Source organism: Chaetodon auriga, chromosome 1, assembly GCF_051107435.1.
Source record: "Chaetodon auriga isolate fChaAug3 chromosome 1, fChaAug3.hap1, whole genome shotgun sequence".
In the NCBI taxonomy this organism is placed as follows: domain Eukaryota; kingdom Metazoa; phylum Chordata; class Actinopteri; order Chaetodontiformes; family Chaetodontidae; genus Chaetodon; species Chaetodon auriga.
In genome coordinates, this window is record NC_135074.1 from 2,016,249 (window position 1) to 2,043,683 (window position 27,435).

Here is a 27,435-nt window from a genome sequence, read left to right on the forward strand (position 1 = left end):
TTTACAATTGTGTTCTACCTCCATCCACAGAGAAAATACACAGGTAAACGCTTTAGCTATTTCAGCAACCTATTTGCTTCACTGGTATTGTGTCGTACTGGTTTTACATGATTTCAATGCAGTGTATGGCCTGTCAATAACAGCCTGAGAGTGTAGCTTTTGCATTCACTATCACACATTTGCTATTTGCCGAAGTAAAGTTCACTTCTCATGATAGTCGGCAGTGCTAAACAGAGTAGCTCTTCGCACAGGATTAGCACTGCTAACAATAGCAAGAAAATGTTAGCTTACGATAAAAATTTGCTTTACACGTCCACAGCTGACTAGTGTTAATTCACCAGCTGTGCTCTTTACTAAGTGATACCTGACATGTCCGAAGAGATACACTTAACACTGCATATGTTTACAGCTGTTTAGTTCAAGGATAGTGACATGCTTGCTGTGCGTTTAGCTAACTAACTTAGCTAGCATGACCAGGAATCGTATGCGTCGTCCTGAGCCTATGGTACGTCACATCAGACACGCTGTTCAGCGTTCGAGGTTTACGGTTATCTTGTAAATCTGCAAAACCAAATTTCTGACATTAACGTTCATTTCTTAACACCTGGAGATGACATTGGTTAACGTTAGCTACATATCATTGTTGCTAAATTAGCGTTGCCAGAGAGCAACAGAAAAGTTTGTCATGTAAGGTAAGGCTAGCTAACGCTAAAACGTCCTACGCAATGCATGTTTGTGTATTTTTGAGGGGAGAGAAGTTAGGTTAAAAGAAAGCTGGTTCGTTTTGTTAAAGGGGTCGTCCTCAAGTTTTCTTCATATTTAGTGAACAACACGTAAGTTAGCAACGCAGCTAAAGTTATAGCCGCTAGGTTATATCTTGTCCGTGGTTAGTAATGCAGGAAACTGCTGTTAGCTGTGATATTAACGTTACCAACACTAACTCCAAAGGGTCCATAACACATTCGGCTTTCACTATAGTCACATACATACTGTACTCAGCAGCAACACTGACATGACGTTATGCCAATGGTTGACAGGTAAGTTAACGTTAGCAGTTTTAAAAGTCAGCTAACACTGTTCCAGTTCATTATCTTAACAACTACATCACACATACCCATTAGCCAACAAGGTAAGCTAGCTATATTGTCATTAATTTGTCATTGCAGATGAACCTATGTTTTGTGTCAGTCCACTGTTTTCAAGTTATGTTGCTTTAATTTAGTGCGAGTTATCTGGTGATCTTCAACTTGTTGAAATCCTTTAATGTGAGTATTGGTACGAGGCTGCTCAAATCAACAACGAACTAGATAACATAAGAACGGAAAAGTAAACGTTGGTGTTTGTAGGCCTGAGACGACTCCAGGGTTGTTTCTGCCGCTGATAAACACACGTGGTTGACTTTTGGTCTGTTTCATTGCAAAAATAGAACGCGATCGGCTTATTTCTGTCAATCGGGGTTCGACATATGTCAAAAGCCACAAGTTTCGTTTTAGATTCGAAAACAGATAATTGTATATCTGTGGAAAATATTCATTTGTATTTTTAACTGCCCCGTAGCCGGAATGGCTACATATATAAATGTGTACAACCATAAGGGACCTTTTATTTGTATTAAGAAAGTATACCTACTTTACCGGACTGGTTTCTGACTGAGGAAAGCGTGGGCAGAGAATGCATTTTCCAGCCATTCAGACCGTTAAAGATAATGTGAGATTCACATTTAGAAACGATGAGATTTGGTGCTGTTGTCTTTCTGAAACGGGTCGCGAAGTTCGACACGGCCGTCCACCGACCAGGTACGGTCTGCATGATGCTTCACGGACCTTCAAAATTGGACTAATTGTCTCATGATTTTTACTCATCAAGGCAACATTTTAACATACAAAGTCCTAATATTAAACTACTCATTCTTGACAAGGAGGAATCCATCTGGTAAATTTGAGACCTAAATCCTACCTGACATCAGAAGCTCCATTTTCTCTCATCCGTTGCTGAGCTTGCTAGGCTAATGCTATGCATTGGCTACATTGCCGCTTTCCCTCTTCCCAGTTGGCGTTACAGATATAATAGAATACACAAACACAGACGACTGGCGCAGTCAAATTTGAAAATTACCAAACCTGACCGACAGGATAAAATGACTTTTTGATGATGATGATTTTTTTTTTCTTTGGGATCACAGTAATATATGCAGTCTGAATGCACTCCTGGTCATGCATCGGTCTCATTTATGTTTTTGCTTTACTATGAAATTCTAGCTTGTGATCAGGACTAATGGAGACAACGGAAATTTGTGAGATTGGTGTGGCCACCAGAAGAATAGTGGGAGGCAGTGATTCTCCACCTGAGCTGGACAGCCCATGTCAGGTAAACACTGTCAGCTTATTGATTTGTGTGAGGTGTTGTGTGAATGTTCTTGTCATTAATGTTACTGTTGAGTAGCCAATTTTTAAGTCCAGTGGCAATAGATAAGCTACACCTGTTTCTCTCAAAGTAGCAAATAAATTAAATATTTTTGTCATTGAGGAAAAAAGAGGCTTAAAGCAATGGCAATGTGTTTTAGAAGCATTTTTTTTTTATGTTTGTTGAAATTCTCTTTACATCCAGCAATCAGTCAATGAAAAGCTCTGACAAAAAAAAAAAAAAAAAAAATAACATCTGTTATCCATGGCATGTCTGTCCCTGCACTGACCGGAGGTCTCCACAAATCTAGGCAGATATATTGCGAAAGTTGAAAGTGAACTAGTTTGACAATAATGGCAGAGATATTTCCCAAATTTCCCAAACACTAACATGCTATCTTGGCAACTGTGAGTACTAACAGTAGCCATGCTCATTGTTTACATTCATAATGATAATTTTAGGTGTCTTACATGTTAATGAGACATGGATCGTTGGATATGTTTAGCAATGTCAATGATGCATTGCACTCCTGTACACACCCCCTGAGCCGACAGACTGTCAGCAGCTAGCCCAGCAGCACAAACCCACTGCAGTGAGCAGTAAGTAAGTGTCGGGCAGGGTAGCCCGTTCAGAATGAATATTTGTTGACAGCCTCACTCATCACTTTGATAATTTGTGCTACAAACACATCTGTATTTAAAAGTATTGTGGTTGGATAACAAGCCCTCAGGTAGCATACAGGTAACAAAAGTCATCTGCTTGAAACCTCAGACCTGTTGGTAAAAGTGAAGTAAAGGTGTGTAGTTAGCAACATTTCCCTCCAGCTGCTGCTGCTTTGAGGTGCCTTAAGCAAAGCACTGAATAACCCTCGTTTGAAAGAGCTGTTTGTTAATGAGATGTTAATGGCTGCTTTGTAGTCATTAGTTTGTGTGTGTGTGTGTATATTACCAGGAGGAGGTTGCAGAGTTTGGTTTGGGGTTGTGCTGTGCTGAGGAAGAGAGGGGGGAAACTCCAGGCAGAGAGGACAGTCCCAGTGACCTTGGGGAGGCAGAGCTTGACCCCGGAGGAGACCCCAAGACTGGAGAGGACAAGGCTTTTGGTAGGAACATTACAATGCATCCAACAAGCACTTGGATACATGCTCACCATTGTAAGATAATCCTTAATTACTCCCACAGCAGGGAAATTTGAGTGAAACAACGTGTACAAAGTTTCAGTCCCATTTATAAGTAATATTTCTGGAAAAATTCCATCAATCTTTACAAGCCAGATCTGTAATGTTCACTGCAATAAATGTATCATGTAACAGCCATCAACAGATAGTCTGCAATATTGTGTGTTCCATTTCTGAAAAGGGCTGCAGAGTAGACACGGTTATACAAGGCTGCTGCAGTTCTAGGATCTGGGATCTGTTTTATACCTGTGTGCTGGTGACAGCTGCGGCTGGAGGCAATATGTTTTGGGTTGTTGATCTGTCCATCCGTACATCCTATTCTCATGGATGCAATATCTAAGGGATGACTTCAGGGAATGTCTTCAAATTTGGCACAAATAGTCACTTCAGGGCTCTCAAAATTTGCCAAAAATTACGTTAGAATATTCCTTCTAAAAAAAAACCTGGTTCAAACCGTTTGAATATCTAACCATAACCAATACAAAGAGAGACATACAACTTATATATTATTTCAAAATAAACATGTAATTTAAAAGATGTACATACCTATACATTACAAAATACACAGAACGATGCCCTATACTGTGGTGTTGAATTATGTGCTCGTTTCAGCTTGACTGACATTTTCAATCAATGAAAGTGACGTTGTGTGCGTAGTTGTGCAGGTCCACGCATCCTGGAAGACTTCAGTATCCAAGACAAACGGGAGGAATTTCAGTCAAACATTATCTGATTTTGGACCCTTTTTCACATGTTATTGTGTCCAAGTGACAAATGGAGATGAGAGTTTTTGAAGGTTTTTTAGTACTGAATGAGAGTGCACATCCACTAAAAGTGTTAATTTTTGCCACTGATGGGCTCAGATTGTTATTAAGTGTCGGACATCATTATGGAAAGGATCCCTACAGACTTTTTGTTAAAGAATATGATCCATTTTGTTTAACCAGAAACAGCTGTAATATTGCTCTCGCCAAAGCCACCAGACTCCATTCACAGAAACAGTACTTTTATCATTGTGAAACACACTCAATTCAAAAGGACAAAAGCAAAAGAAAACCCAACAAAACTTTCTGACTTTGTCGTTCACTGGTCCAACAATCATCACTAACTCTGGTTTGGTTGAAAAAAAAACTCTCCATTCTCTGAATCAGGAGAGGAGTGAGAGAGAGGGTGGACATCAGAGAAGCAGCGGGGAAAGCAGCGCATGGAACCAGAATATTTTAAGGCAGGTGTAGAGTACAGCAGAAAATGTACACTACTGTTTTGGTTGCCATGCTTTTGAGATGTTTTAATAGTAAACAATGCAGGGAAGCCTCCTCCCTGCTGGTAGCCAGCAAATTTGTTTGAAATGCTTTAGAAAGAGGAGGTCTTAAAAATCTACGTTTGAATAAATTATATTTTGCAGATTGTTAACTGGATATTCAACCTTTGTTTTATTTTAATACATATGTTGTTTCAGCGCTACTGCTTGTGACAGTTAATCAGAATTACAGTGGCATGCATAAGCTTGGTAAAAATTTCTGTTTCTGTGAAATTGTGAAAAGTGAGTGGATTGATCTGCTCATTGGATTGCTAGAAAGGCCAATCAGCCCCCACATTTGACTGCAAAAGACCTTCAGGAAGATTTAGCAAACTCTGGAGGGGAAATCAACAAGGTCATGAACAATGAGTGAAATGCAGCTTTTGGATGGACCCTATGATTTTTTTTTGTTTCTTCATGTTTTGTTTGTACAACCCCTGGCATTTTAGAGCTGCATTTGTATTTGCATGTCTGTTTTCAGATTAAAAAAACATTACTTTCTACAAAATGTTTTCATATGTGATGGGATCTGGGAAAACCAGTCACATGTCGAAATTTGACCTTTTGGAGATTTTTATATCACCTAGAAGTTTATTTCAAGCTCTTTTCAAATCTGTTATCATTATTTTTATATCTGGTTTCTATCAAGTGTTATGATCACTCAAACTCAGCTGATCAGTAGGATTTTTAGGAGCAGATTTTGAGAAAACAGGTTTAAAGACAAGGATTCTAAATCAGAACACAACCAGCTCCCTCAAACTCTCTCCATCTCTGAAGCTTTGACATCTCTCTCTGTGTATCTTGTAGCATCTGACTGAGGTGTCAAAATAATGTTTTGATGATTAGGGTGACCAGATGTCCCACTTTGTCCGGGACAGTCACGCATTTCCACTACTTTTCACACGTCTCGCAATTGTGATGTTGTTGCGAATTGTTAGCGACACTGTCAATAATAATTCGTTACAACATCACAATTTGTGGGATGTCTGAAAAGTAATGGAAATGCATGACTGTCCCGACATGACTGTCCCGCATCTAGTCACCCTAACTATGATAGATAAACCGTCTTCGTAGGCTATGTAGACTAACACTTTAGGGGCGGATTTCATGTGCTGTTCGTTTTTCATTTGTAGGAGGTCACAACAAACGTGCCTAATTTAAATAACGTTTTTAACATATTAAACAAGTGAAATATAATGAGATATTTTCAGGAATGATAGACAAGATGTTGTAAAATAATAATTTAATGAAAACCCAATTTCACCAATATTTTGACTTTCGGCCTATTTTCACGTTTCCTGGAAAAGTGCCAGCGCGACATCCGACGGGTTTTCCTAGATTCCATCACATATGATCATGAAATTATCATACTATTGTTGTCACGGTAGTGGAATTTCTAACTTCGATACAGTACCTTGAAAAATATTGACATTCGATAGCATTTTTGATACCACAGGAAAAAACTGACACATGGGGGTCATAAAATCTACTGCAGTAAAATATAAAGTAAAATAATAAAACACTGCTGCATTAATGTTTATGCTGACACATTAATGCAACAGTATTATTAATCCAAAAACATCAGATATAATTATAAAATGTTGACAAGAACAACTTTACTGCAAAATTAGTACTTTTTCATTAATACTTTAAGAACAATTTGCAGATAATACTTCCATATAATACTTCCAGTTTTTGGATGCAGGACTTTTCACAGTGTGATGTTATTACTTTTACCTAAGTAAAGGCTCTGAATACTACTGGTTTTAAGTGCAACAGCATCTAAGTTCTGGCCATAGTCAAAGTATTTTCCTATCAACTGAAATTCAGAACTTGTATGGATATGAAATTTTGCAGGTTAAGTCATCATTTTAGACAATGAGCAACATTTTTGAAAATTTTATGACTGATTTTGAAAGAAGTTAATTGTATAAGACTGTGTCATAACTTGAAGAGGATATCCATATTGGCTTGACATTAACTTATTGTTAGATGCAGTGTACTGAAAACATTCCATTCAGCCATTACAGTGCAACATCCAAGGTAGCCAGAAATATTGGTTTCTGCTTCAAATAGTCCTTACAGGTTACTTGGAAGGAACTGTAAAATGTATCTGTATCTTGTATAAATGTAAATTGGTTTAATGTCGAACCCACACCAAGTGTGGACCATCTTAAACAAGTAGCAGGTTAAATCACTGTTGTGAACCATCAGTCTGCAATTTAGAATATCCAAGCTGTCATATATATATATCACACTAAGTCGTACCTTTGTGACTGGTGATGGCAAATGCTCTTTGGTTTTTTTACTTGAATGAAATATCTACCAGTGCTGTACAGGCAAAGAATCCCTGTAAATTTAGTTTTTCTCATTTTGTTGTTTTGTTTCAGGGAAGGAGGTTGTTCTTTTGATGCAGGCCCTGAACTCCCTTGACACTCCTGAGGAGAAACTGGCTGCTTTGTGCAAGAAATATGCAGACCTGGTAAGCTGAATATGTGAATATCTTCATTTGAACAGCTAGAGTTGAATTCTGATGCCACAAGCATTGACTGACAAACCAGCTGCTGAACCGTTTGGATGTAGCTAGCCTAGATCCAGACCACATCTATCTATCTATCTATCTATCTATCTATATCTATATCTATATCTATATCTATATATATATATATATATATATATATATATAGCTGCTGCATTCAGACTGCAGAGGTGTTGATCAAATAGTAGAAAATGCCAGACTTTTGTGCTGCTTTTGGATGTTCTTCATGCCATAACCAAGCAACAGATTCTGATTCTGATTCAGGGAATAACATTTCAACTTACTGTACAATATCTTATTGCTAGGAAAGTGTTAGACTTGGTATATAACAATATGTTGTCCTTATTTTAATCTAACATAAGGTTCAGTGACTGCGCTGATAGCTGATAGCTAATTTATGTCAGGTAAAGGGAAAAAATATCTTTTCGTAATATATTGGTAGGATGTTGAAAGTCGTACTTGTCAAACATCATCATCATGTGTGTGATTAGAGCTAAATTTGCTTTTTTTTTGTCTCTCTTGTACAAACATGCGTCCCTTAGTAATTTCCCTGGTGTTTTATGTTCATTTGTACAAAACTGTATGATTGGTTGATCATAATGTAACTGTTACACTGCAACTCAGCACAACCCTGCTGATACACTGTATTTTATTTTTGTGGTAATCTTGAAGATTTCCATCCTAGTTGATTTGGCAAAATCTGTAGTTACTGGTTCTAATAACAAATGTGGTTTAATGCTACAGGTGACATAATTCTGGGGACAGCAAAACAAACTATCGTCATATTGATGAGGTCAAACAATAATTGGCCTTTTTTCCCACCATTCTTTGAGTAACCAGGATCTTATTTAATGCTGCACACAGCATGAGTCTGCAGACTGCAGGGTTCAGTGAATGGACTCTGTGCAATATGTCAAACTGATCCGCTGTCAAAAAATGTTGAAAATGAAACAAACTGTATTTTCCTGTGACTGTTTAACAATAAAAGTCAAATATATAAATATTGCAGTACTTTATCTGTGGGCCAGAGGCTCAGTCACCATTGTGTTACCTCATTGGCGAGAGTGATCTAACAGACATTTATTTAAATGAAAATCTTTGAGATTATACCTTTAAAATGTTACTTATTTCACTAAAAATATAATCAAAAACAGAATTGTGCCTGCTAGAAATGCACTTATTATTTTTAGTTAAGTGCACTAAGAAAAAAAATATATTTAGAAACTTAGAAATTACACACACTAAAAAAAGTTGGGGAACTGTGTAAAATGTAAATAGAAACAATCTGATGATTAGCAAAACACTGAAACCCCATATTTAATTGAAAATAGCACAAAGACAACATATCAGATGTTGAAACTGAGAAATTTCATTGTTTTTTTAACAATTATATCCTCATTTAAAATTTGATGCCAGTAACACATTTCAAAAAAGTTGGGACAAGGTCATGTTTACCTCTTCTTTTAACAACATTGTGTAAGCGTTTGGGACCTAAGGAGACCAACTACTGTAATTTTGAAAGTGAAATGTTTTCCCAACGATGTCAGCTGCTCAGCAGTTCAGGGTCTCCTTTGTCGTGTTTTGTATTTCATAATGCGCCAAACATATTCGGTGGGCGACAAGTCTGTAGTCTTTCATTACAGAGCCATGCTGTTGTAATATGTGGTTTGCCACACTTTGCTGGAATCAGCAAGGCCTTCCCTCAAAAGACACTGTTATGTTGCTCCAAAACCTGTATATATATGGTTCAGCATTAATGGTGCCTTCACAAATGTGCAGGTTACCCATGCCATGTGCACTAACCATACCATCATGGTTTGAACTGTACACTGATAAGAAGCCTGATGGTCACTCTCGTCTTTACCCCCGGAGGATGCGGCATTCATAATTTCCATTCATTCATCTCTCTCCCTTTCGGGGTTGCGGGGGTCTGGAGCCTATCAACAAGCGAGAGGCCAGGTACACCCTGAACCTGTCAACAGGGGCAACATATAGAGACAGACAACCATTCACACTCACACTCACACTCACACCTATGGACACACTCACACCTATGGACAATTTAGAGTCACCAATTAACCTAATGAGCATGGTCTGTGGGAGGAAGTCGGAGTGCCCAGAGAGAACCCACGCATGCACAGGAAGAACATGCAAACTTCACACCGAAAGGCCCTGCCCGACCCGGGGATCGAACCGGCGACCTTCTTGCTGTTAGGCATGCGCACTACCTGCTGCGCCACCGTGCCGCCTCATAATTTCCAAAAAGAGTTAAAAATTTTGACTCATCAGACCAGAGGACAACCATCTTAGATGAGGTTGGGACCAGACCAAAGAAGGCAGTGGCGTTTCTAGGCCTGGTTTATATATGGTTTCCTCTTTGCATGCTAGAGTTTCAACTTGCATTTGTGGATGCAGTGACAAATTGTGTTCACAGACAATGGTTTTTGGAAGTGTTCTTGAGTCCATGCAGTGATGTCCACTACAGAATTGTCACGTTTCACAGCAGTGCTGTCTGAGAGCCTCCATGGCCATCCAATATTGGCTTGGGCCTTGTCCTTTGCATACAGAGATTTCTTCAGATGCTCTGAATCTTTTAATGACGTTATGTACTGTAGACAGGTATCAAGTTTAACCATTATGCAAACTTTTTGATGTTGACTGTGTGTTGTGTCCTCAGTTGGAGGAGAGCCGCTGCATGCAGAAGCGACTGAAAGCCCTGCAGAAGAAGCAGTCTCAGATTGTAAAGGAGAAGATTCACCTGCAGGGAGAGCACAGCAAGGCCATTCTGGCCCGTAGCAAGCTGGAGAGCCTCTGCAGGGAGCTGCAGAGACACAACAAGACGCTGAAGGTACACCTCAGCTCTACTGTAACTGGCATTTTTATCATCTGTTTGGCTTGACATTAACCAGCACTGCTGGTTGTTGATGAATGAATTAATTCTTGTCACTGTCAACTTTCTTTTGGTTCTTGGATAAATTTGCCACCAGCTTCTGACAACGAGGGACCTTATGTTGACATTTCTGCAGTCCAAGGCGCGGTGCTTCTTTGCTTATAGGAAGTCATTTGTTACCAGTGTGAATCACACAAATTTCCCTCCCCTCCCCTCCCCTCTTCTCTTCCTAAACTCCTTGTTGACCTCCTCTCATTCCCACTCCTGTCACCTGATAGGAGGAAAATGCCCAGCGGTCCAGGGAGTACGAGGAGCAGCGGAAGGAGGCCATGCTGCATTTCCAAATGACCTTGAGTGATATTGAGGCGCAGATGGAACAGCATAGTTCCCACAACACCAAGCTGAGGCAGGAGAACATGGAGCTGGCTGAGAAGCTCAAAAAGCTCATTGAGCAGTATGAGCTCCGAGAAGAGGTAAAGCTGGCCAAAAGTACAACATTTGGCTTGTTGAGTTTACTCCTGACCTCTCTTGGCTAATACAGACTATGGCACCAAGTGCAAACTCGTCAGGCACTTTGTCTATTTTGACTTAAGTTAGGAACAAACCTCATGCTCTTTGTTGAAAGTGATATAGCCTTTATTGAAATGCCAGTCAGTTTAAAACATTGTCAGTTCTGATCACATTTACTCACAGCAGAGCTCACCACTGGTCGCCCAGCTTAATGGAAATCTGATGTATGTCTCTGGCAGCACATAGACAAGGTGTTCAAGCACAAGGAGCTGCAGCAGCAGCTGATGGACGCCAAGCTGCAGAGAATCACTGAGATGATGAAAGAGGTGGAGGAGAAGCAGCAGAGAGAGAGAGACTTTGTGAGTATGCCCTCTCTGCCTGTTCTTTTTCTGATGGTCTGTTCTAGTTTACATTGCATATAGCATTAGTAAATAGCCAGAAGTTGAGCAGAAATAACATCTTAGGCATCAAACAGACCATCTTTGTACTGAAAGTGTCTGCTGTACCTGTGAGAGCTGTGGAAGTGACTGTACTGTGATGCTTCAGCTGCTGAAAGATGCCACAGAGTCCAGACGTAAGTGTGAGCTGATGAAGGAGCAAGAAACGCAGCTCAAGCAACAGGTAGGCACAGTTCCTGGATGGGCACAGTGTTGGGCACTGCAGACAAAAAGCTGTATGTGTTTACTGTAGAAGCCTTGTGTTTACTTTGTGTACATCAACCATGATGAAAGCTTTGAAAATGATTTCTCTCTGCTCTCATGTCTCTTAGCTCTCCCTGTACATGGACAAGTTTGAGGAGTTTCAGAGCACTCTGGCTAAAAGCAATGAGGTCTTCACCACTTTCAGACAAGAGATGGAGAAGGTTAGTGAAGAAAAAGCTCAGTTAGTCACTGTGACTGACTTCCTGTTGTCTAGCTTTTTCTGTGTCTTACTGGTTTCCCTGCTAGCTGCTAACTGTGTGGATTTACCTCCAGATGACCAAGAAAATCAAGAAGCTGGAGAAGGAAACGACACAGTGGAGGACCAAATGGGAGAGTAACAACCAGGCCCTGCTGCAGATGGCTGAGGAGGTAGCGTTTATGAGCCACTCTCTTTCCTTTGCTTTTGATTGCTTTGGTCAAATAAGAAAAATTAAAGGACTAAAAAAGCAGTTAATCATTTTGGAAAATATGCTTGTTTGCTGGATAGCAATCTCGCCTTTCTGTGTCAAGTACAAACCTGGAGTCCTGCAGGCAGGGGGAGGCATCAAGCCTGGCTCTGTCCAAAGCTGAAAAATACACCTACCAGCACCTCTAAAGCCCAGTAGTTAACCTGTGTCTAACTTGTTTAATTGTACACACACACACACACACACACACACACACACAATACATAGTTATGTGCTGGAACATATAGACTATAAACTACTACTTTTTATTAAATGAATCCAAAAAACAAGCTCTTTATAAGACAATATAAGACTTTATTGATTCCACACTGGAGAAATTCACCTGTTTCAACAGCTAATAAAAAGGTAGAAAACAGGACAAGTAGAACAAATAGATAATCAAAAAGATACAAAGTAAAATCAACCATAGATAAAAATGTACAAAATATAATAAACTATAGAAGACTATGCACATTATACTGTATACAGAGAGCATAGAAATAAGAAGTATTGCCAAGAAATAGTGACCTTGGGTTATTGCACAGTATTCTGTGGTGGTATTGTTTTTTTTTTTTTTTTATTCCCTGGTAATCCAGGGATTAGTGTCAAGTACAATTTTGAGTTACTTTTTTTTTGCATTTCCATTTGATGCTACTTTGTACTTCCACTTACATACAAACATGGCTAGCTATGGCAAAAACTGTTTGTATCAGGTTGTCCAGATTAGGGTTTCATGTTTTCGTGAAAAAGGCGTATTCTATCCCAGTAACAGAAGCACACTATCCCGGGAATCTGAGGAACTTTTTAAGGTAGAACTTCGGCTCCAGCCAATATGCATTGGCCATGTGTGTCGCTGAGAACAAACATGCATAAACCTATGGGTTCCCTGTCTGACTGCTTTGTTATTATTTGGTGGTATTCAGGCAAAAGAATGCCATTTATGTTGATCAGCATTAGAATGGACATTGTAGTAACTTTTAATGCAGAACTTTGTCATAGCTGCAAGAACTATGGAAAGCCAAGTGCCTGTCATCTGTCTGCAAATAACAGCCTCATGGAAGAGATATTTGACAATTCTTCATGGTATAAACAAACAGAATTTGTTACAGCAATTAATTTGGCGTTTTGAAAGTCATTCTTTTAAGCTAGACAGATCCATATTCTGTTTGTATTCCAAGGCCGTTGCTGTGAACCTTCTGTAGTAGTCAAGCAACGTTAGATATACCGTGTAAAGTCACTGATCACGCAAAGTTCAAATCAAAGCTCAAAACATTGTGTTGTGTTGTAGAAAACTCTGCGTGACGGACACTTCAAGGCCCTGCAGGGGAAGCTGGAGCTGCTGGAGAGGCTGTGCAGAGCCCTGCAGAAGGAGAGGAATGACCTCAACAACCGGCTCAGCCTCCTTCAGGAGCAGGGAGACAAAGAGACCACAGCACCTCCTAAAGACCAGCTACTGGAGCCTTCAGCCAGGGAGGAAGACGAGGAGGAGGAGGAGGAGGAGGAGGAGGAAGATGAGGACGGTTTGCCGTGGGGTGATGGGCTGGAGACAGACGGCATCCTCCAAGTTCCCAGACCACCTGAACTGGACGCTATGCCGGCTGCTACTGACAAAACGGCCACTGCTCCAACTACAACCAGCCAGCCTGCAGAAACACCACCCACACAGCAGGACTGAACACGCCTGCACAGCCTGTGTGTAGGTGAGGAGGGTGTGATCGGAGGGCTCCGCACACCTCCAGCCTAGTTCCATAACTAGCCACAAAAAGCATCTTTAATAATGGAGATAGATTTCTTTTTCAATTCTACACTTGCCTCTCCAGGTCTCTACACAGAAGCTGAACCCATATCTTTCTTTGTGCGATAGTTTAAGATTAATTTTTTTTTTTTTTTTTTTTTTTTTATCAAGGATTCTATTCTAAAACTTTGCCCACATTTACTTTGGTTGTAATAATTGGCTTTGTGGCGAGTACTTGGTGCTCCCTGTTTTCTACCATAACTGTATTTTAATAGGGAATTTCCCTGCAGTCAAACTTGCCTTTTCTCTCTTCACATGATCTCTCCCTGTAGTGTCATATGTCTCATTGAGATTGCTAGTTTGATTGAATTCATATGTGGGTATATCACATTCATATTGTCATAGGTCGCTTTTTATTAATATAGCCTTGCAGGCAGAACATGATCTGAAAAGCTGGGAGACAATGTGAGACGTAGTGTAGAACGAGTGCTCAGTCAGAGTTGGACTTATTTGACATCTCCATGACCCAAAGGGTATTAAATTTTTTTTGATCACATCGTATCACAACGTGGATAATTTTAAGTTGTTGCTTTGTCGATTAGAGCACAAAGTGTCACAGGAATCTGCGCGTCCTTGTGGAATATTTGTTGCTGGTTGAAGCTTTGTAATGTAGCGACTACATGTCGCTTGTTGCTACTGTAGCTGTTGAGCTAACCTTCAGCATGCTAACTAGCTGGAAACACATTAACATTAGTCAGCCACAATGAGCCAACAAGCTGGCCAGTTTGCTAATTTTTAGTTAGCAAGTTAGCAAATAGGGCTGTCACTTGTTTGTGGGGAAAGAAGTACTTGATCTGTAATCTGAGTTCAAAATTAGCCCAACAGAACACGCTTGTAGTCTGTTGCTAAAACACTCCATCCCACGCAGGCTCTGTCAGTCAAACAGGTTCTGTCTGCTAATGTAAAATATAGAAAACAAACCCTGGAAAGATAATCATGACACCAAACCATCTGAGAAACAATGTGTGGAAGTGATAAGGATTTTTGGATTGACACCAAGGTGAAGCCTGCTTTGCAAAATGCAACTTAGCCAAACCTATGTGACGTAGCAGAGGCACCATGAATAAATATCAATTCAGCAACGTAGTTGAGGATTAGTCTGCCTGTCTCGTTCAAATTTACTCCAACAAATTATGTGTTAGTTTAAATTTGTTTGAACTTGACTTGTGGAAATGGTGACAGCCCTAATAGCTAGCTTGGTTGCTAACTGGATTGGAATTTACTTGAGACATATTTATAGTATCAGCTCCTGCAAATGACATCTCTTGTGGAACAGTTTATCGCCTGACAGCAGTGTTATTTCAAACTGTTAGGTGTGACAGGGCAAATTCCTGAATTTCAGACTCTGGTTCTCTGTTCCCTTGAAGGTCAACACTGTTAATGATAGAAATTTGCATGAACAAGTTCATTAGAGTTGAAGTTGTAGTTCCGGCCCATCTGACCGGCCCCTATATTTTGCTAAAACCATCTTAAGAAATGGTCACCTGTTAACAGACTGTTAGCAGCTTCAGAGTTGATCGACTCAACTCAACTGCATGCAAGTTTTTGGTTAGTAAATTATAGCTCTACCAGTTCAGAACGGGATTTCCCTCAGTCTGCCTGTTAGACAGACATCTGAAAAGGGCTAAAGTTGAACCTTCAGTGCTTCAACAGTCTGGTTTGACCCAGTGACTGCTGGAGAGAGTCTCATACATTTGATCTTTTCTGCTTTATTGGGTCATGGAGATGTGGGGTGTCAGAGGACTAAAAGCTTTAGTAAGGATGAAATTGATGGTACACCATTTGACCGAATTCTGGGATGATGGCTGAAGCGGATTACTGGATAGCTGCAGCTCCATCGTCTTTTCAGTTACAGTCCTTAAAAACAAACCCCATTTTTTGCTGTTTAATGGTCGGGATTTTTACAATGAATTTGCATTCTATAATTGCATTCTGGAGTTGTAATTTCACAAGAAACACTGAGGGGAAAAAAAGTTCTATTTTGCTAACAAAATGTATGTCATATTAGACTCCGTAAAAGAGATCACATGTTCTTCCAGTATAATGACTTAAAACTTAAAATATTCTGACTTTTTTCTGACTTCTCTTATCATTTTCCTAATGGTGACCGTAATACTCAGTTGTGAAACTAGCTACCTGCCCACAAGGGATGAACATGACACAAACAGCGTGCTCTGCATGTGATGCAGAACATGATATAAAATGTATGCGTCAAATTTTAGTGCTGTGGAGTTTAGAGTTTAGCTGTATCGCATCAGTCCACATTGTTGCCGGTCCTCTTAAATAAAGTGTAATGTGAATGAAGCCTTTGAGACCAAGGTCATTACAGACACACAAGCTGCTCTTCCTCTGTTCAAGTTCACATTCAAGGCGTGCTTGCTGCCCCAGTGGTGGTCAATAACGTGACATTTTGAATAGTGCTCTGGGATATGTATAAATAGTTAAAACTCACTTTGGTCACCACAGGTGTCACCAAATCAACCAGGACGGAAGTCTTAAGGATTGAAACAAAATGAATGATACAGGAGACATTTATGTTGTTGCTTGTGATGTAAAGAGATGAAGGGATTTGTAATGCCTTTGAATACGATACTGATTTATCAGTGATGCATATCAATAGCTGCATTTATTGTACAAGAGGAAATTCATCAAGGTGTGTAGAGTCCTGATATGGTGAATGTAGGAAATCTTTTGTCAGCAGGGTCAAACGAAGCTCCATTCACACGCTTGCATCCTCTGCATATTTTATTTTCATTTAAGTTTTTTTCTGGGGAACCTTTGTCAAATCTGTAACCTTCCTTGCTCCATTACCCAGGAATTGCTCAGAAAGCAGCGACTTTTCTGCCGTGGGTCCCACAGCTTTAGTAGCACTTAATTCGCGATGTTAACCCCTTTCAATCATGTCTTTTATTTGTGGGTATAAAATAATGTTGGTAAGTTTATTGGAGAACCAGATTCCCACAGCACCGTTAACTTGTTGTTCAGCTCACCAGCCATCACCTCTTGAAGCAGATGTCCTTTTTGAACTCATGTATTGTAAAATCAGTGAGTCATTGGGGTGGTACTGAAATCATTCCTGAATATGTACACAATGTACACAAACTGACTGCCTGTTTGAGAAACCATGTTGTAATGTCCTCCAAGACGTCGCCTTGCAGTCAAATTGATTTTATGTGACCTCTGGCCTTTCTAAATTGATCCTCATGCATTTATGTTCATATTGTTTGGACTTTAAAGCAGAATTGATGTGAACATATATGGGGTCAAGTGGTGTGTGTGAGCTTTTTCTTTGGGTAGAGGACAAATCTTGTCATGCCCCATGCCGAGGGAACACTTTTCAGCATCTATTTCCTCTTTCTTTGGCGTTGCCCCAGATTGACTCTCAGGTAATGTCAGAATCTACCTCTGCAGGTGAGACTAACTGTGAAAGAAGAGGCATGAGTCACCATAGCTTCGGAAAGCTTTATTTTTACTAAAAAAAAAAAAAAAAAAAAAGAGCCCACACCACCCTCTTTGATTGTACAATGTTCTTATAGTCCTGTCTTGCTTTTCAATAAACATTTTGTAGAATTTGCAATAACTATGGATTTCTTTCCTCAAGTATTGGTTCTTGTGTCATTTGTATGTATGAGATCATTCAGTGAGTTCTCAATCTGAGGAAATGTTTGAGATCGTTAGAAAAAAATATAAAATTTACATCCGAAACTTAGATTTGAAAAGGTCTAAAAATTTTATTGCAATTTGTGGTGCATGGAACAAAACATGGCAATTTCACATTATGCAAGAACACAGAGGAAAAGATGTGCGTTTCCCTTAAGTGCACTATTGTAATCCTCCACCTTTAACTCAAATACTGAAGAGTTTCTGAACCTTTATCAACAGGAAGCAAACAGCAGGGAATGTTTTGTTTTGTTTTTTTTCCCTGAAGAAGCACTGCTATTTTATGACAAAAACAGCCATGAACGGGAAAATGAGGTATGAAAGAATGTTTCCCTGGACAAGCCCATTGTTAATTTTTATTTTAAATCACAGCCTGAATGGTTGTGGAGCAAGTTCACCAAAAGCATTTCAGTGCTCAGATAATCTTCTATTGTCCTGGTTTCCTTACATACTCACATCTTGAGGGAAGCTGTCTAGTGGTTTTCTGACTACTCATAAGTCAAAATGTAAAAAAAAACACCTTCCATTTTCTTTGCGTGAGCCACGTGAAAGTGATGGAAACAACTTCCAATGACTCTGCACATAAAAGTTTTCTGCTCTTAAGAGTCTTCAAAGCCCCTTCACCACAGAATCCCATTCCCCCATCACTGGAGATAGTACCACCTGTGCAGGTAGAAAATTTCAGCTCTTATCCTATTACAAGTGCTTAAGTGCTTTTGGGTACCTGGGGCACGGTGAAGTGGAAGCAAGGTAAGACTGAATCCAACTGTCTGATAGCAAGGGTGGAGTCCATACTGTCTCCAGCTCTCAACATTGTTCTTTAATGTGGAGAGCTGACTTTTCATTTTGTACTCGAGATAAGACAGAGACAGAAACGACAGGCTGGGCTGGGTCTGGAGCTCAGGGATTGGAGAAGGGGTCATGCCTGCAGAGAGACTCATGCACAACTGGGTTATGATCCCTGAGCCTCCAGCTCTGATGCAGGGGTGTTGTCTGGCTCCTCATCATTGTAGATATTCTCCGCCTGTGAAAACAACAAGGAGCAAGAGGAGAAAATGAGCAAACATAAATGTACATACTGATGTTTTTGCTGGCCCACGTAATCACTGACTTGTAGACCAGATTCTACCTCAACATACAAACGGCTTCACTCAGTTGGAAACTGGGTTGGCAAGGAGCATAACAATGCCATGAAAATATTAATGCTTAACAAAATGCGTTGGATTCTCAGTTACCTCAGTGGTAGAGAGAACCAGGCCTTTATCAGCTTACATTAGAGACTGATCTTTGTTTAGAGTTTTACATTCTCCTCTTAATGCAAGCTCAACACTTCTTGATAAATTCAGTACAGTGTCCATTTACACAACACTAACTCCATCAGTACAGCAAGAGTCATGACAGGTGTTCACTTTGCTGTCTTCCCTAAATCATGTGAAGCTGCCATGAAAGAAACTCAACACTTCTTCCAGAAGTCTTCTTTGGTAAGTAAAGCTTTTAATGTGAAAAAACACCAGGAAGAGTTGAGTTTTGGTGACAGTAATTTAATATTGGTCAGGAGTATGGCAAAGAGGAAACAATGTAAAATGTAATGTATGTAAAATAGAGACAGTGTGCAAACATCATCTGGGACTGGTGCTTTTCCTCGTTTGCCTCCTTTGACCACAGACTAACACATGGGCACATTCAACGGAGAATGAGGAAATCTACTTTTTAGTTGTAGGTGTATCTCTGGTATACCACACAGAACGATAATGGATTAAGCGAGATATTTCTGAAGCACTGGCACAGCTCTAAAACGAAGCGTGGACATGGGTCTGGCTATGTGAGACTACATGGGGAGAGACTGGAGCTGTCATATTCTGACAATTCCAAAAAGAAAAACTGTGTGTGGGTAATGGGCGGTAGCTCCACTCACCATCTGCCAGACTTGCATGATGTTGTCCTCGGAGACTGAGCAGATGACCCAGGGTTCATTGGGATTCCAGGAGAAGTCAGAGATCTTGGCTGTGTGGCCACCATGGATGAACTGGTGGAAAAAAGATGTTAATTAGAGATAGGCAGCAAGAGATAAACAGACAAGCAGGACTTTGGAACCATCAACATGTTCAAACCATAGAAATGTAAAAGGTCAATGGTTTGAAAATGACATGCAACATTTGAGATGCTGTCTCACCTTATTCTATCTTTATGCAGTTTTGCCATTGACCAACCAGCTGATGTGAATTATTAACTTAAGTTATGAAGTTAAAACAGCATTGTCAACAGGACAAGTGCAGTCACAGAAACCCGGTCAACACTTTGGAGTATTGAAAAGTGCTCAGTTGACATTATGTGCAGTGCTTTTTGTGCTGGAGTGGAGAAAGATTTTATGGCTACTGACATAACTACACGGCTGGAATTATAACATACGTTGTGCCCTTCCTAGAAAGTTATTTCAAACTACATTCAATACAGCAAATAAACAAACTCACATTTACTAGTGTCTCTGTCATCACACTCAACATTGAGATTTCTCAAACAATTAACATTACTTGATAAGCACATGCAGCTACACCCTGTACAGTCTAAGTAGGTGTGTTATAAAGTTTACCAGGATATTCCTGCACAGTATTAGCCAACTGCAAACATACACAGAGCTTATAAGCTGCTGTGAGAGCTGACTTACCTTGCATTCAGTAATTTTCAATTTACGGTGATATTTAGAGGTTTGCACCCTGTGTTAAAATCCAGCGTTGTGTAAAGGTCAAACAGGTCATTCACGTTACGGTTTGAATAAACTCGGTCATGTTTTTCAATACACTGACTCCTGATTGTTGATTGGATACTGTTTTGTCTGCATAATATGGAATAATCACTTATTGCTATTGCACCACTTGTTTTGGCCACGATGCCCCAAGTTTTTCTTTATCAAAGGCCAAAGCAGCCTTGCCTTAAAAATGACATAATTCCAGGCCTGTGACTATGGATCTCATGATGACTGAAAGATCTAAAGGTGACTGAATAAAAATCTTAATTTTAGGGTATCACTTACCAACAGCTCTGGAGGACCATCCTCAGCATCCTCTGCTGACTGCTCCTCACCAATTTTACTAGAAAAACAAAACCCAACAGTCTATTTCACAGACAGTATCCATCAAATCTGACTGAGCCTGAGCTAGAATGGACAAAAATTGCCATCTCTTGATGTGCAAAGCTGGTAGAGACATACCCTAAAAGACTTGCTAGTAGGTTTGTACCTTCAAAGCTCTATACATGTTTATCACAAATGGTAAAGAGCCCAGTAAAATAAATCTCAATTCCAAGTTATAACACTGCTTAACGTGAAAAAGTCCAAGGAGGGTGAATTCTTACACAAGCCATTGTACGTGTAAAGCCCTTAATGGGCTAGGACCGTAATACATTGCTAATTCCTTTGTTCACCATTTGCCTTCATGAACGCTGTGATCATCTGCTGCTGGTCTACTGGAGGTTCCCAAAAAAAGGGGGATGCAGCCTTACTCAATTTTGCTCCAAAGCTCTGGAACACACTAGGTATGGATATCAGGGAAGTCAGCTTGTGAGATATTTTTGAGAGAAAGCTTAAAAAAATTTTCTCTTCACTTTAGCCTTTAACTAGCTATGACTGTCATCATACGGGCCTGAAACCTTTGCGCTTTGCCTCACATGTATGTACTGCTGCACTTCTTTAAACTGTTGTATTTGACTTGATTGAATTCATCCTATGTACTGTATTTTTAACTTTACTTTACTACTCAGTGGTATTATTTTCCATCTTATGTTATGCATTCTCTCTATTCTTTTGTCCTTATTTTTATCTTCATTTTACTATTATGAAGTTGCTTTTATTTTCCACCTTATTTTCTATGCATTTTTATGTGAATCACTTGATGCATATGATTTTCTTTGCTGTAAAGCACTATGAACCGGTCTCTCTGGTATTGATAAACCTACAAAGAATTATCAGCTGAATCTGCAGCTCCCCTCAGCTTTAAGTAGCTTTATTAAGTTTCAGCTCATTGCTTTTACTCCTGGCCCACAATTTCACTATTTGGGTTCACTCTGATAGTGTAGTTTCCTGCAGCCGCAGGCAAATACCTCTAATAAACCCTCAGGACACTACCTGCTCAGCAGTCAACAGCTGACAGACACAGTTAAGACTAGCAGGTGAACATAGAGGAGCATTCAGCAGCTGAAGACAAGATGTTGAATATAAACAGTGTAGGTATGGATGGTAAGAGTGTTTTTACCTGAGATCCCAGACGTTGAGACGTCGGTCGGTGCCGCTTGACGCCAGGATTGTCTCATTGTGAGGAGACCATTGTACCTAACAAATTGGACAGTTGGTCACTGGCAGGTCAATGTAGCGAGAGTGGTATAGCAGCATGGAATTTTTTGTTAAAAAAGAATATACAAAAAAAATCTCCTTTTGGTTTGGTGGCACTTCCCCGGTTTATTGCATTTATATTTAGATGTCTCCATGCTCTTTTGATGACAAAATGAATATGCAATCTGTCAGTCCTCTCATCAAGGTGACATATAATGCATTCGGAAAGTATTCACGGCCTTCACTTTCCCTGCATTTTGTTATGTTACAGCCTTTTCCCAAATGGATTAAATTCCTTTTTTGTCTCATCAATCTACACACAATACCCCATAATGTGAAAAAGTGAAAAAAGGTTTTTCTTTAGAAATTATTGCAAATGTATTAAAAATAAAAAACTGAAATACTGCATGTACATAAGTGTTCACACCCGTTGAGGCACCCTTGGCAGCGATTACAACCTCAAGTCTTCTTGGGTATGATGCTACAAGCTTGGCACACCTGTATTCTTCCATTATTCTCGGCAAATCCTCTCAATCTCTGTCAGGTTAGATGGGGAGCGTCGCTGCACAGCTATTTTCAGGTCTTTCCAGAGAGTTCAGTCAGGTTCAAGTCTGGGCTCTGGCTGGGCCACTCAACGACATTCACAGATTAGTCCCGAAGCCACTCCTTTGTTGTCTTGGCTGTGTGCTTAGGGTCGTTGTCCTGTTGGAAGGTAAACCTTCGCCCCAGTCTGAAGCCCTGAGCACTCTCGAGCAGATTTTCATCAAGGATCTCTCTGTACTTTGCTCCGTTCATCTTTCCCTCAATCCTGACTAGTCTCCCAGTTAATACCGCTGAAAAACATCCCCACAGCATGATGTTGCCACCACCATGCTTCACCGTATGGATGGTATTAGCCAGGTGATGGGAGGTGCCTGGTTTCCTCCAGACGTGGTGCTTGGCATTCAGGCCAGAGAGTTCAATCTTGGTTTCATCAGACCAATCTTGTTTCTCATGGTCTGAGAGTCCTTTAGGTGCCTTTTCGCACTCCAAGCGGGCTGTCATGTGCCTTTTACTGAGTAGAGGCTTCTGTCTGGCCACTCTACCATAAAGGTCTGATTACTGGAGTGCTGCAGAGATGGTTGTCCTTCTGGTAGGTTCTCCCATCTCCACAGAGGAACACTGGGGCACTGTCAGAGTGACCATTGGCTTCTTAGACACCTTCCTGACCAAGGCTCTTCTCCCCCGATTGCTCAGTTTGGCCGGATGGCCAGCTCTAGGAGGAGTCCTGATGGTTCCAAACATCTTCCATTTACCAATGATGGAGACCACTGTGCTCTTCGGGACCTTCAATGTTGCAGAAATTTTTTGTACCCTTCCCCAGATCTGTGTCTCAATACAATCCTTTCTCGGTCTGAGGTCTGCAGACAATTCCTTTGACTTCATGGCTTGGTTTCTGCTCTGACCTGCACTGTCTACAGTAGGACCTTATATAGACAGGTGTGTGCCTTTCCAAATTATGTCCAATTTATTGAATTTACTACAGGTGGACTCCAATCAAGCTGCAGAAACATCTCAAGGATGATCAGTGGAAACAGGGTGCACCTGAGCTCAATTTTGAGTGTCACAGCAAAGGGTGTGAACACTTATGAACATGCGATATATCAGTTTTTTTTTTAATTTTTGCAATTATGAAGGTGAGTAATTCAGTGCATAACTTAGCCCACCAGCCTAGCTTGACACGTGTAAACTTGATTTCTTGACAGTGTTTGGCTAGATTGAAAGACAGATGACATGCATTTTTTCAGTCAGATAAGAACCATAGTCAAGAGCAGGATAAAGATGACAACTCTACGCTTTGCATTGTGTTTGTTACCTTTTAGTTAACTATGGTCTGTGTGGATTTGGCTAGCTTCAGACATGTCAGAGCCAAGAGTAAAAACTAAACTTTAAGATAACTGAAAGGGCACAAGGTAGCTACTCCCCAGAATCTAGTTTGTTTTGTGTGAAAAGAGTTTATCATTGTGTTTTGTCATTGTTCTGTAGTTTATGAGTTCTTACTCTTCAGCAGTATGACAATATTATATAAATAATATTAATAATAATAATAATATATAGAGTCATACCAGTCTGTATCAGGAGTACAATTTAACCAGTATGATAAAAACAGATCTAGAACCTTAAAATAGCACAATGTTATTAAACTAGAACAGAACAGAACAGTATTTTGTTTTACTTGCAACCACTGTGTTGCTCTCCTGTTCCAGTCAGCATATTACTCCCGGCTCTAAATCCCAGGGGTCCCCGAGTTCTCAGCTGTACAGAGGACGAGCAGCAATGGCACGAACTAAGAACTTTGACAAGTCTGAAAATAATTTAAGTGTAATTCAAATGCTATAGATGCACACAGGTTATGTACCCTCTTCGTCTCATCATTTCTATGCAAAAATATTTGCAATTGTTGCGTGTTGGGAACCAAATTGGCTGTTTGTCAGTCTGCAGTTAGAAGAAAGATGTCTATACAGTACATTCATATGAAGATGTGTTGGACTAACAAATAAATGACAACACTTACCTGGAAAATTTCATCTTTGTGGGACTCAAAGGAGTGGAGCTTCAGTTTGAGGTTCCTTAGATCCCACAATGCAACAGTCTGAGAGAAACAAAATAAAAATTACATTAAGTTTTTATTCTATTGTATTTGTTTTAGAGTTTAGATTGTATTTTTCTCTCTTCCCTACCTTATCAGCAGAACCTGTGGCAAGAATGAACTCGCTGTAGGGGTTGAAACTCAGACAGTTGACCTCAGCAGTGTGAGCGTCTACTGCGTGGCTAGCTTTTGATGTATTGTTGGACCGAGTGTCCCATCTGGTGGTGGTGGTGGTGGTGGTGGTGGTGGTGGGGGGGGGGGGGGGTCAGGCATGGCAAAGATATCATTTATGTGATTAGGAAAATTAATAAAGAAAGAAAAAAAGAAAGAAAGAAAGAAAATTAATGGAGCAGTTTTACCTTGAATCTGTTGTCACCATTCACAAAATGAGACAACTGATGACCTATCTGTATCAGTGAGGCAGAACTGCTTTTTTGTGTGTAAGGTGAATCAATGCCATATCGCTATTCTACTTCGTAGTTGGAGCCTATGGTCCCCTTATAAATCATGTCCCCGGCTGCAGAGAGTCCATATATCCAAACCATATTCTCCCAATTCCTACAGAGTGAGTGCCATATTGATACAGGGAAGCTGAATATCAACAGGAAAAGAAATATTGATGATGAATATTTTTAGCATCATACTGATAAACTATATAACTTCAATAAAAATGTTAATCTTACACGAACTACCATAACTTAGTTTCAGTACAGTCATGTTAGCTTCAAATAAAGAACTTACTATGATGTATCAAATTCAACATGTTTATAACTGTAAAATATTGAAAAATAACTTTGCACCTGTGAAATCTAATTCCCTGTTGCTTGGTTTTGGCATTTTTTTCCTTAGGGTGTGGCATATTCTACTGTTTGATGGTTCAGAACCTGCTCCAAGATGGTGGCAGCAGAAATGCATCTCATAGGCTTGATGCATCATGTACTGTATATATCTATGAGCAAGTTAAGCTGCTATAATCAACAGCAGTGGAACAAAAACACTACAGGTTAATAATGTATTATCAATATAAATTTAATATAAACGACATTTTATGATGGTAAAAACTTGTACTGCTCATTTGAAGTGTATGTATGTATGTATGTATGTATGTATGTATGTATGTGGATGTTTTGTATAACCAGCTGTTATGTCCCTGTAATTTACCATTATGGGCAAATAAAGTGATGGTCTAGAAAAAAATTTGTTACAGTTTTTACGGTGTGCTGTATGTAGCGGTAAGATGCCTGTGCAACTCCACTATTTGTGATTGTTTTTAAGAGATAAAACTAAAACTTTCAACCTCTGTAGCACCAGTGCTATGTGCAAAAAAGATTTAGGTACAGCTCTGAGTAACTTACATCATGAGTTTCTGGTCATCCGCCACTGAGCCAAACAGGGATTCATGGAGCAAATGCCAGGAAACATCTTCCACCACAGCTGTGTGGCCAGTGAAAATTGTCTTGGCATCCACAACCTTCCCTTCCTTTGGGCTGGCCCCGATGTCCCATAGACAGATCGTCTGGGGGGAAATAGAAGGGGGAGGACAACCAATATTTTTTTAATCTCCTTGTTACAACGACAAGTTATAAGCTGCGAATGCACTATCATCGTAAGACGAAACTATACACCTAACTATACAGCAGTTCCTGTCTTGTCTGATGTACCCAAAAAGAGGAGTTAAAGCACTTCTTAATGTGAGCCATTTCCACGACAGGAACTTGCAACACATTGTGCAGCCACTATATGCTTTTGTTTCCACTTTACTCTCTTAGGGGTGAGTTTCTGAACTCAATTCCAGCTCCTCAGGAGGTGGTACTAAACTCAACGGGACAAATGCTACAGCTGGTTTACAAGATGGCAATTAATAAAGCAGGACATGTTTTTTGATGATCACTGTCAGAAAGCATGTTTCAGAGTACAGGAAACAATATGTGATATTCTGATTTTAGAATATCTGATGTGTGTTTTGCTGCCTTGTTCTGCATTTATCCATGTCAGCTATAGACTGTCTACAGTGTTCGGAAGTATGATGTTAGTTTGATTACATTTCCTGGTAATTTCCTAGTGGTGAGAGTATCTTCAAAATCTTTGTGTCCTTGTTGTCTCACTTGAATTGGTTTCTATTTTTTCAAGTGACAGGGTAGGGTGACCAAATAGCAACATCGCTATGTTTTATTTTCTCAAAGGATCCTGCATTTGTTCTCCGGCAGACTCTTCACTGTCATCTGTCTTTTGAGTAAGGAGGGAATGGAGCAGTGGCCTGGTTTGACGGTACGGGGCAGAGCAAGCTGGGCCGTTAGACGACCTGTCCTGCAGGACACAGACGACTCTGGAGAGCTAGTCAGTTGGGTAGAACTGGTCTGGTGCCAATGCCATATCATAATACTGATAGAGATTCTTCTATCAGTTTAATGATACAGATTGTTTAAAAGTTATTACACGTACGAGAGAAAAGAAATCTAAATTAGTGCTACTAATTCCATTGTTGTCTGTCGCACAACTGAACTTACAACACTTACAAAGCAAACAACATAAAAGAAAAAAAAAAAAAAGCAATTCTACCACAGGGGCTGTCAAAAAGAGAACATTTCAACCATTTTCCCATCACACTAAGTGATGTATTTCAACTTCTCTGCTCACTTGCCAGATGATTCTCATCTCAGCTGCAGCAGGAAATGTTGAGGTGTTAGAACTGATTTTGGTTAGTGACAGAAAAGTCCTGTCCACCCAGCTTATTAAAGCTGCTACTTTTCCTGGTTATTGTGACATTCCACAAATGTGTGAAGATGTTATCAAACACTTTACTTTCTTTTTATCTCTGTCACTGTCCTTAGACACTTGTACTGGTTGTCTTCCGTTTATCCGGGTCCAGGTCACGGGGGCAGCAGCCTCAGACAGGAAGCCTTGACAGCCCTCTCCCTAGCCACTTCCAGCAGCTCCCACTGAGGGATCTCAAGGCATTCCCTGGCCAACTGAGAGACATAATCCCTCCAGCGTGTGCTGGGTCGGCCCTGAGGTCTCCTCCCTGAGGAGACGTCCAGGAGGTATCCTCATCAGATAACCGAAC

General features: G+C 40.1%; 2 protein-coding genes and 1 pseudogene across 6 annotated transcripts in view; 1 reads left to right on the forward strand and 2 right to left on the reverse strand.

Moving 5' to 3' along the window:
* txlng (taxilin gamma) lies at positions 1 to 17,274 on the forward strand. Of its 4 annotated transcripts, none has more exons than XM_076727941.1 (11): positions 1 to 43; positions 2,259 to 2,367; positions 3,355 to 3,502; positions 7,268 to 7,359; positions 10,094 to 10,264; positions 10,585 to 10,779; positions 11,056 to 11,175; positions 11,363 to 11,437; positions 11,586 to 11,678; positions 11,791 to 11,886; positions 13,252 to 17,274. In XM_076727941.1, exons 2-11 carry the CDS (start codon positions 2,275 to 2,277, stop codon positions 13,636 to 13,638), a joined length of 1,470 nt encoding a protein of 489 aa, XP_076584056.1. In that variant the 5' UTR covers positions 1 to 43; positions 2,259 to 2,274; the 3' UTR covers positions 13,639 to 17,274. The 4 variants fall into 4 exon arrangements, with proteins under 4 accessions (XP_076584056.1, XP_076584322.1, XP_076584233.1 ...); XM_076728207.1 differs by lacking the exon at positions 1 to 43 and adding an exon at positions 83 to 505; XM_076728118.1 differs by lacking the exon at positions 1 to 43 and adding an exon at positions 534 to 692.
* Positions 17,246 to 27,435, reverse strand: part of rbbp7 (RB binding protein 7, chromatin remodeling factor) — a 14,434-nt gene continuing 4,244 nt past the window's right edge. For both annotated transcript variants that reach the window (XM_076728423.1, XM_076728339.1), the window contains exons 6-12: positions 25,727 to 25,887; positions 24,463 to 24,589; positions 24,297 to 24,374; positions 21,666 to 21,742; positions 20,450 to 20,507; positions 19,334 to 19,444; positions 17,246 to 18,442 (exon numbers count right to left, since the gene is read on the reverse strand). In XM_076728423.1, the coding sequence (XP_076584538.1) occupies positions 18,371 to 18,442; positions 19,334 to 19,444; positions 20,450 to 20,507; positions 21,666 to 21,742; positions 24,297 to 24,374; positions 24,463 to 24,589; positions 25,727 to 25,887 (684 nt within the window). In that variant the 3' untranslated portion in view covers positions 17,246 to 18,370. The remainder of the gene's footprint in view (positions 18,443 to 19,333; positions 19,445 to 20,449; positions 20,508 to 21,665; positions 21,743 to 24,296; positions 24,375 to 24,462; positions 24,590 to 25,726; positions 25,888 to 27,435) is intronic.
* Positions 21,755 to 24,258, reverse strand: LOC143319488 (uncharacterized; annotated as a pseudogene).

What these genes read in the sequence shown, in the direction of transcription:
- txlng (XM_076727941.1), top strand. Translation starts at nt 2,275, where the DNA reads ATGGAGACAACGGAAATTTGTGAGATTGGTGTGGCCACCAGAAGAATA. An exon ending in TGGAGAGGACAAGGCTTTTG is followed by an intron (nt 3,503 to 7,267) that starts GTAGGAACATTA and finishes GTTTTGTTTCAG; the next exon opens with GGAAGGAGGTTGTTCTTTTG. An exon ending in AAACGCAGCTCAAGCAACAG is followed by an intron (nt 11,438 to 11,585) that starts GTAGGCACAGTT and finishes CATGTCTCTTAG; the next exon opens with CTCTCCCTGTACATGGACAA.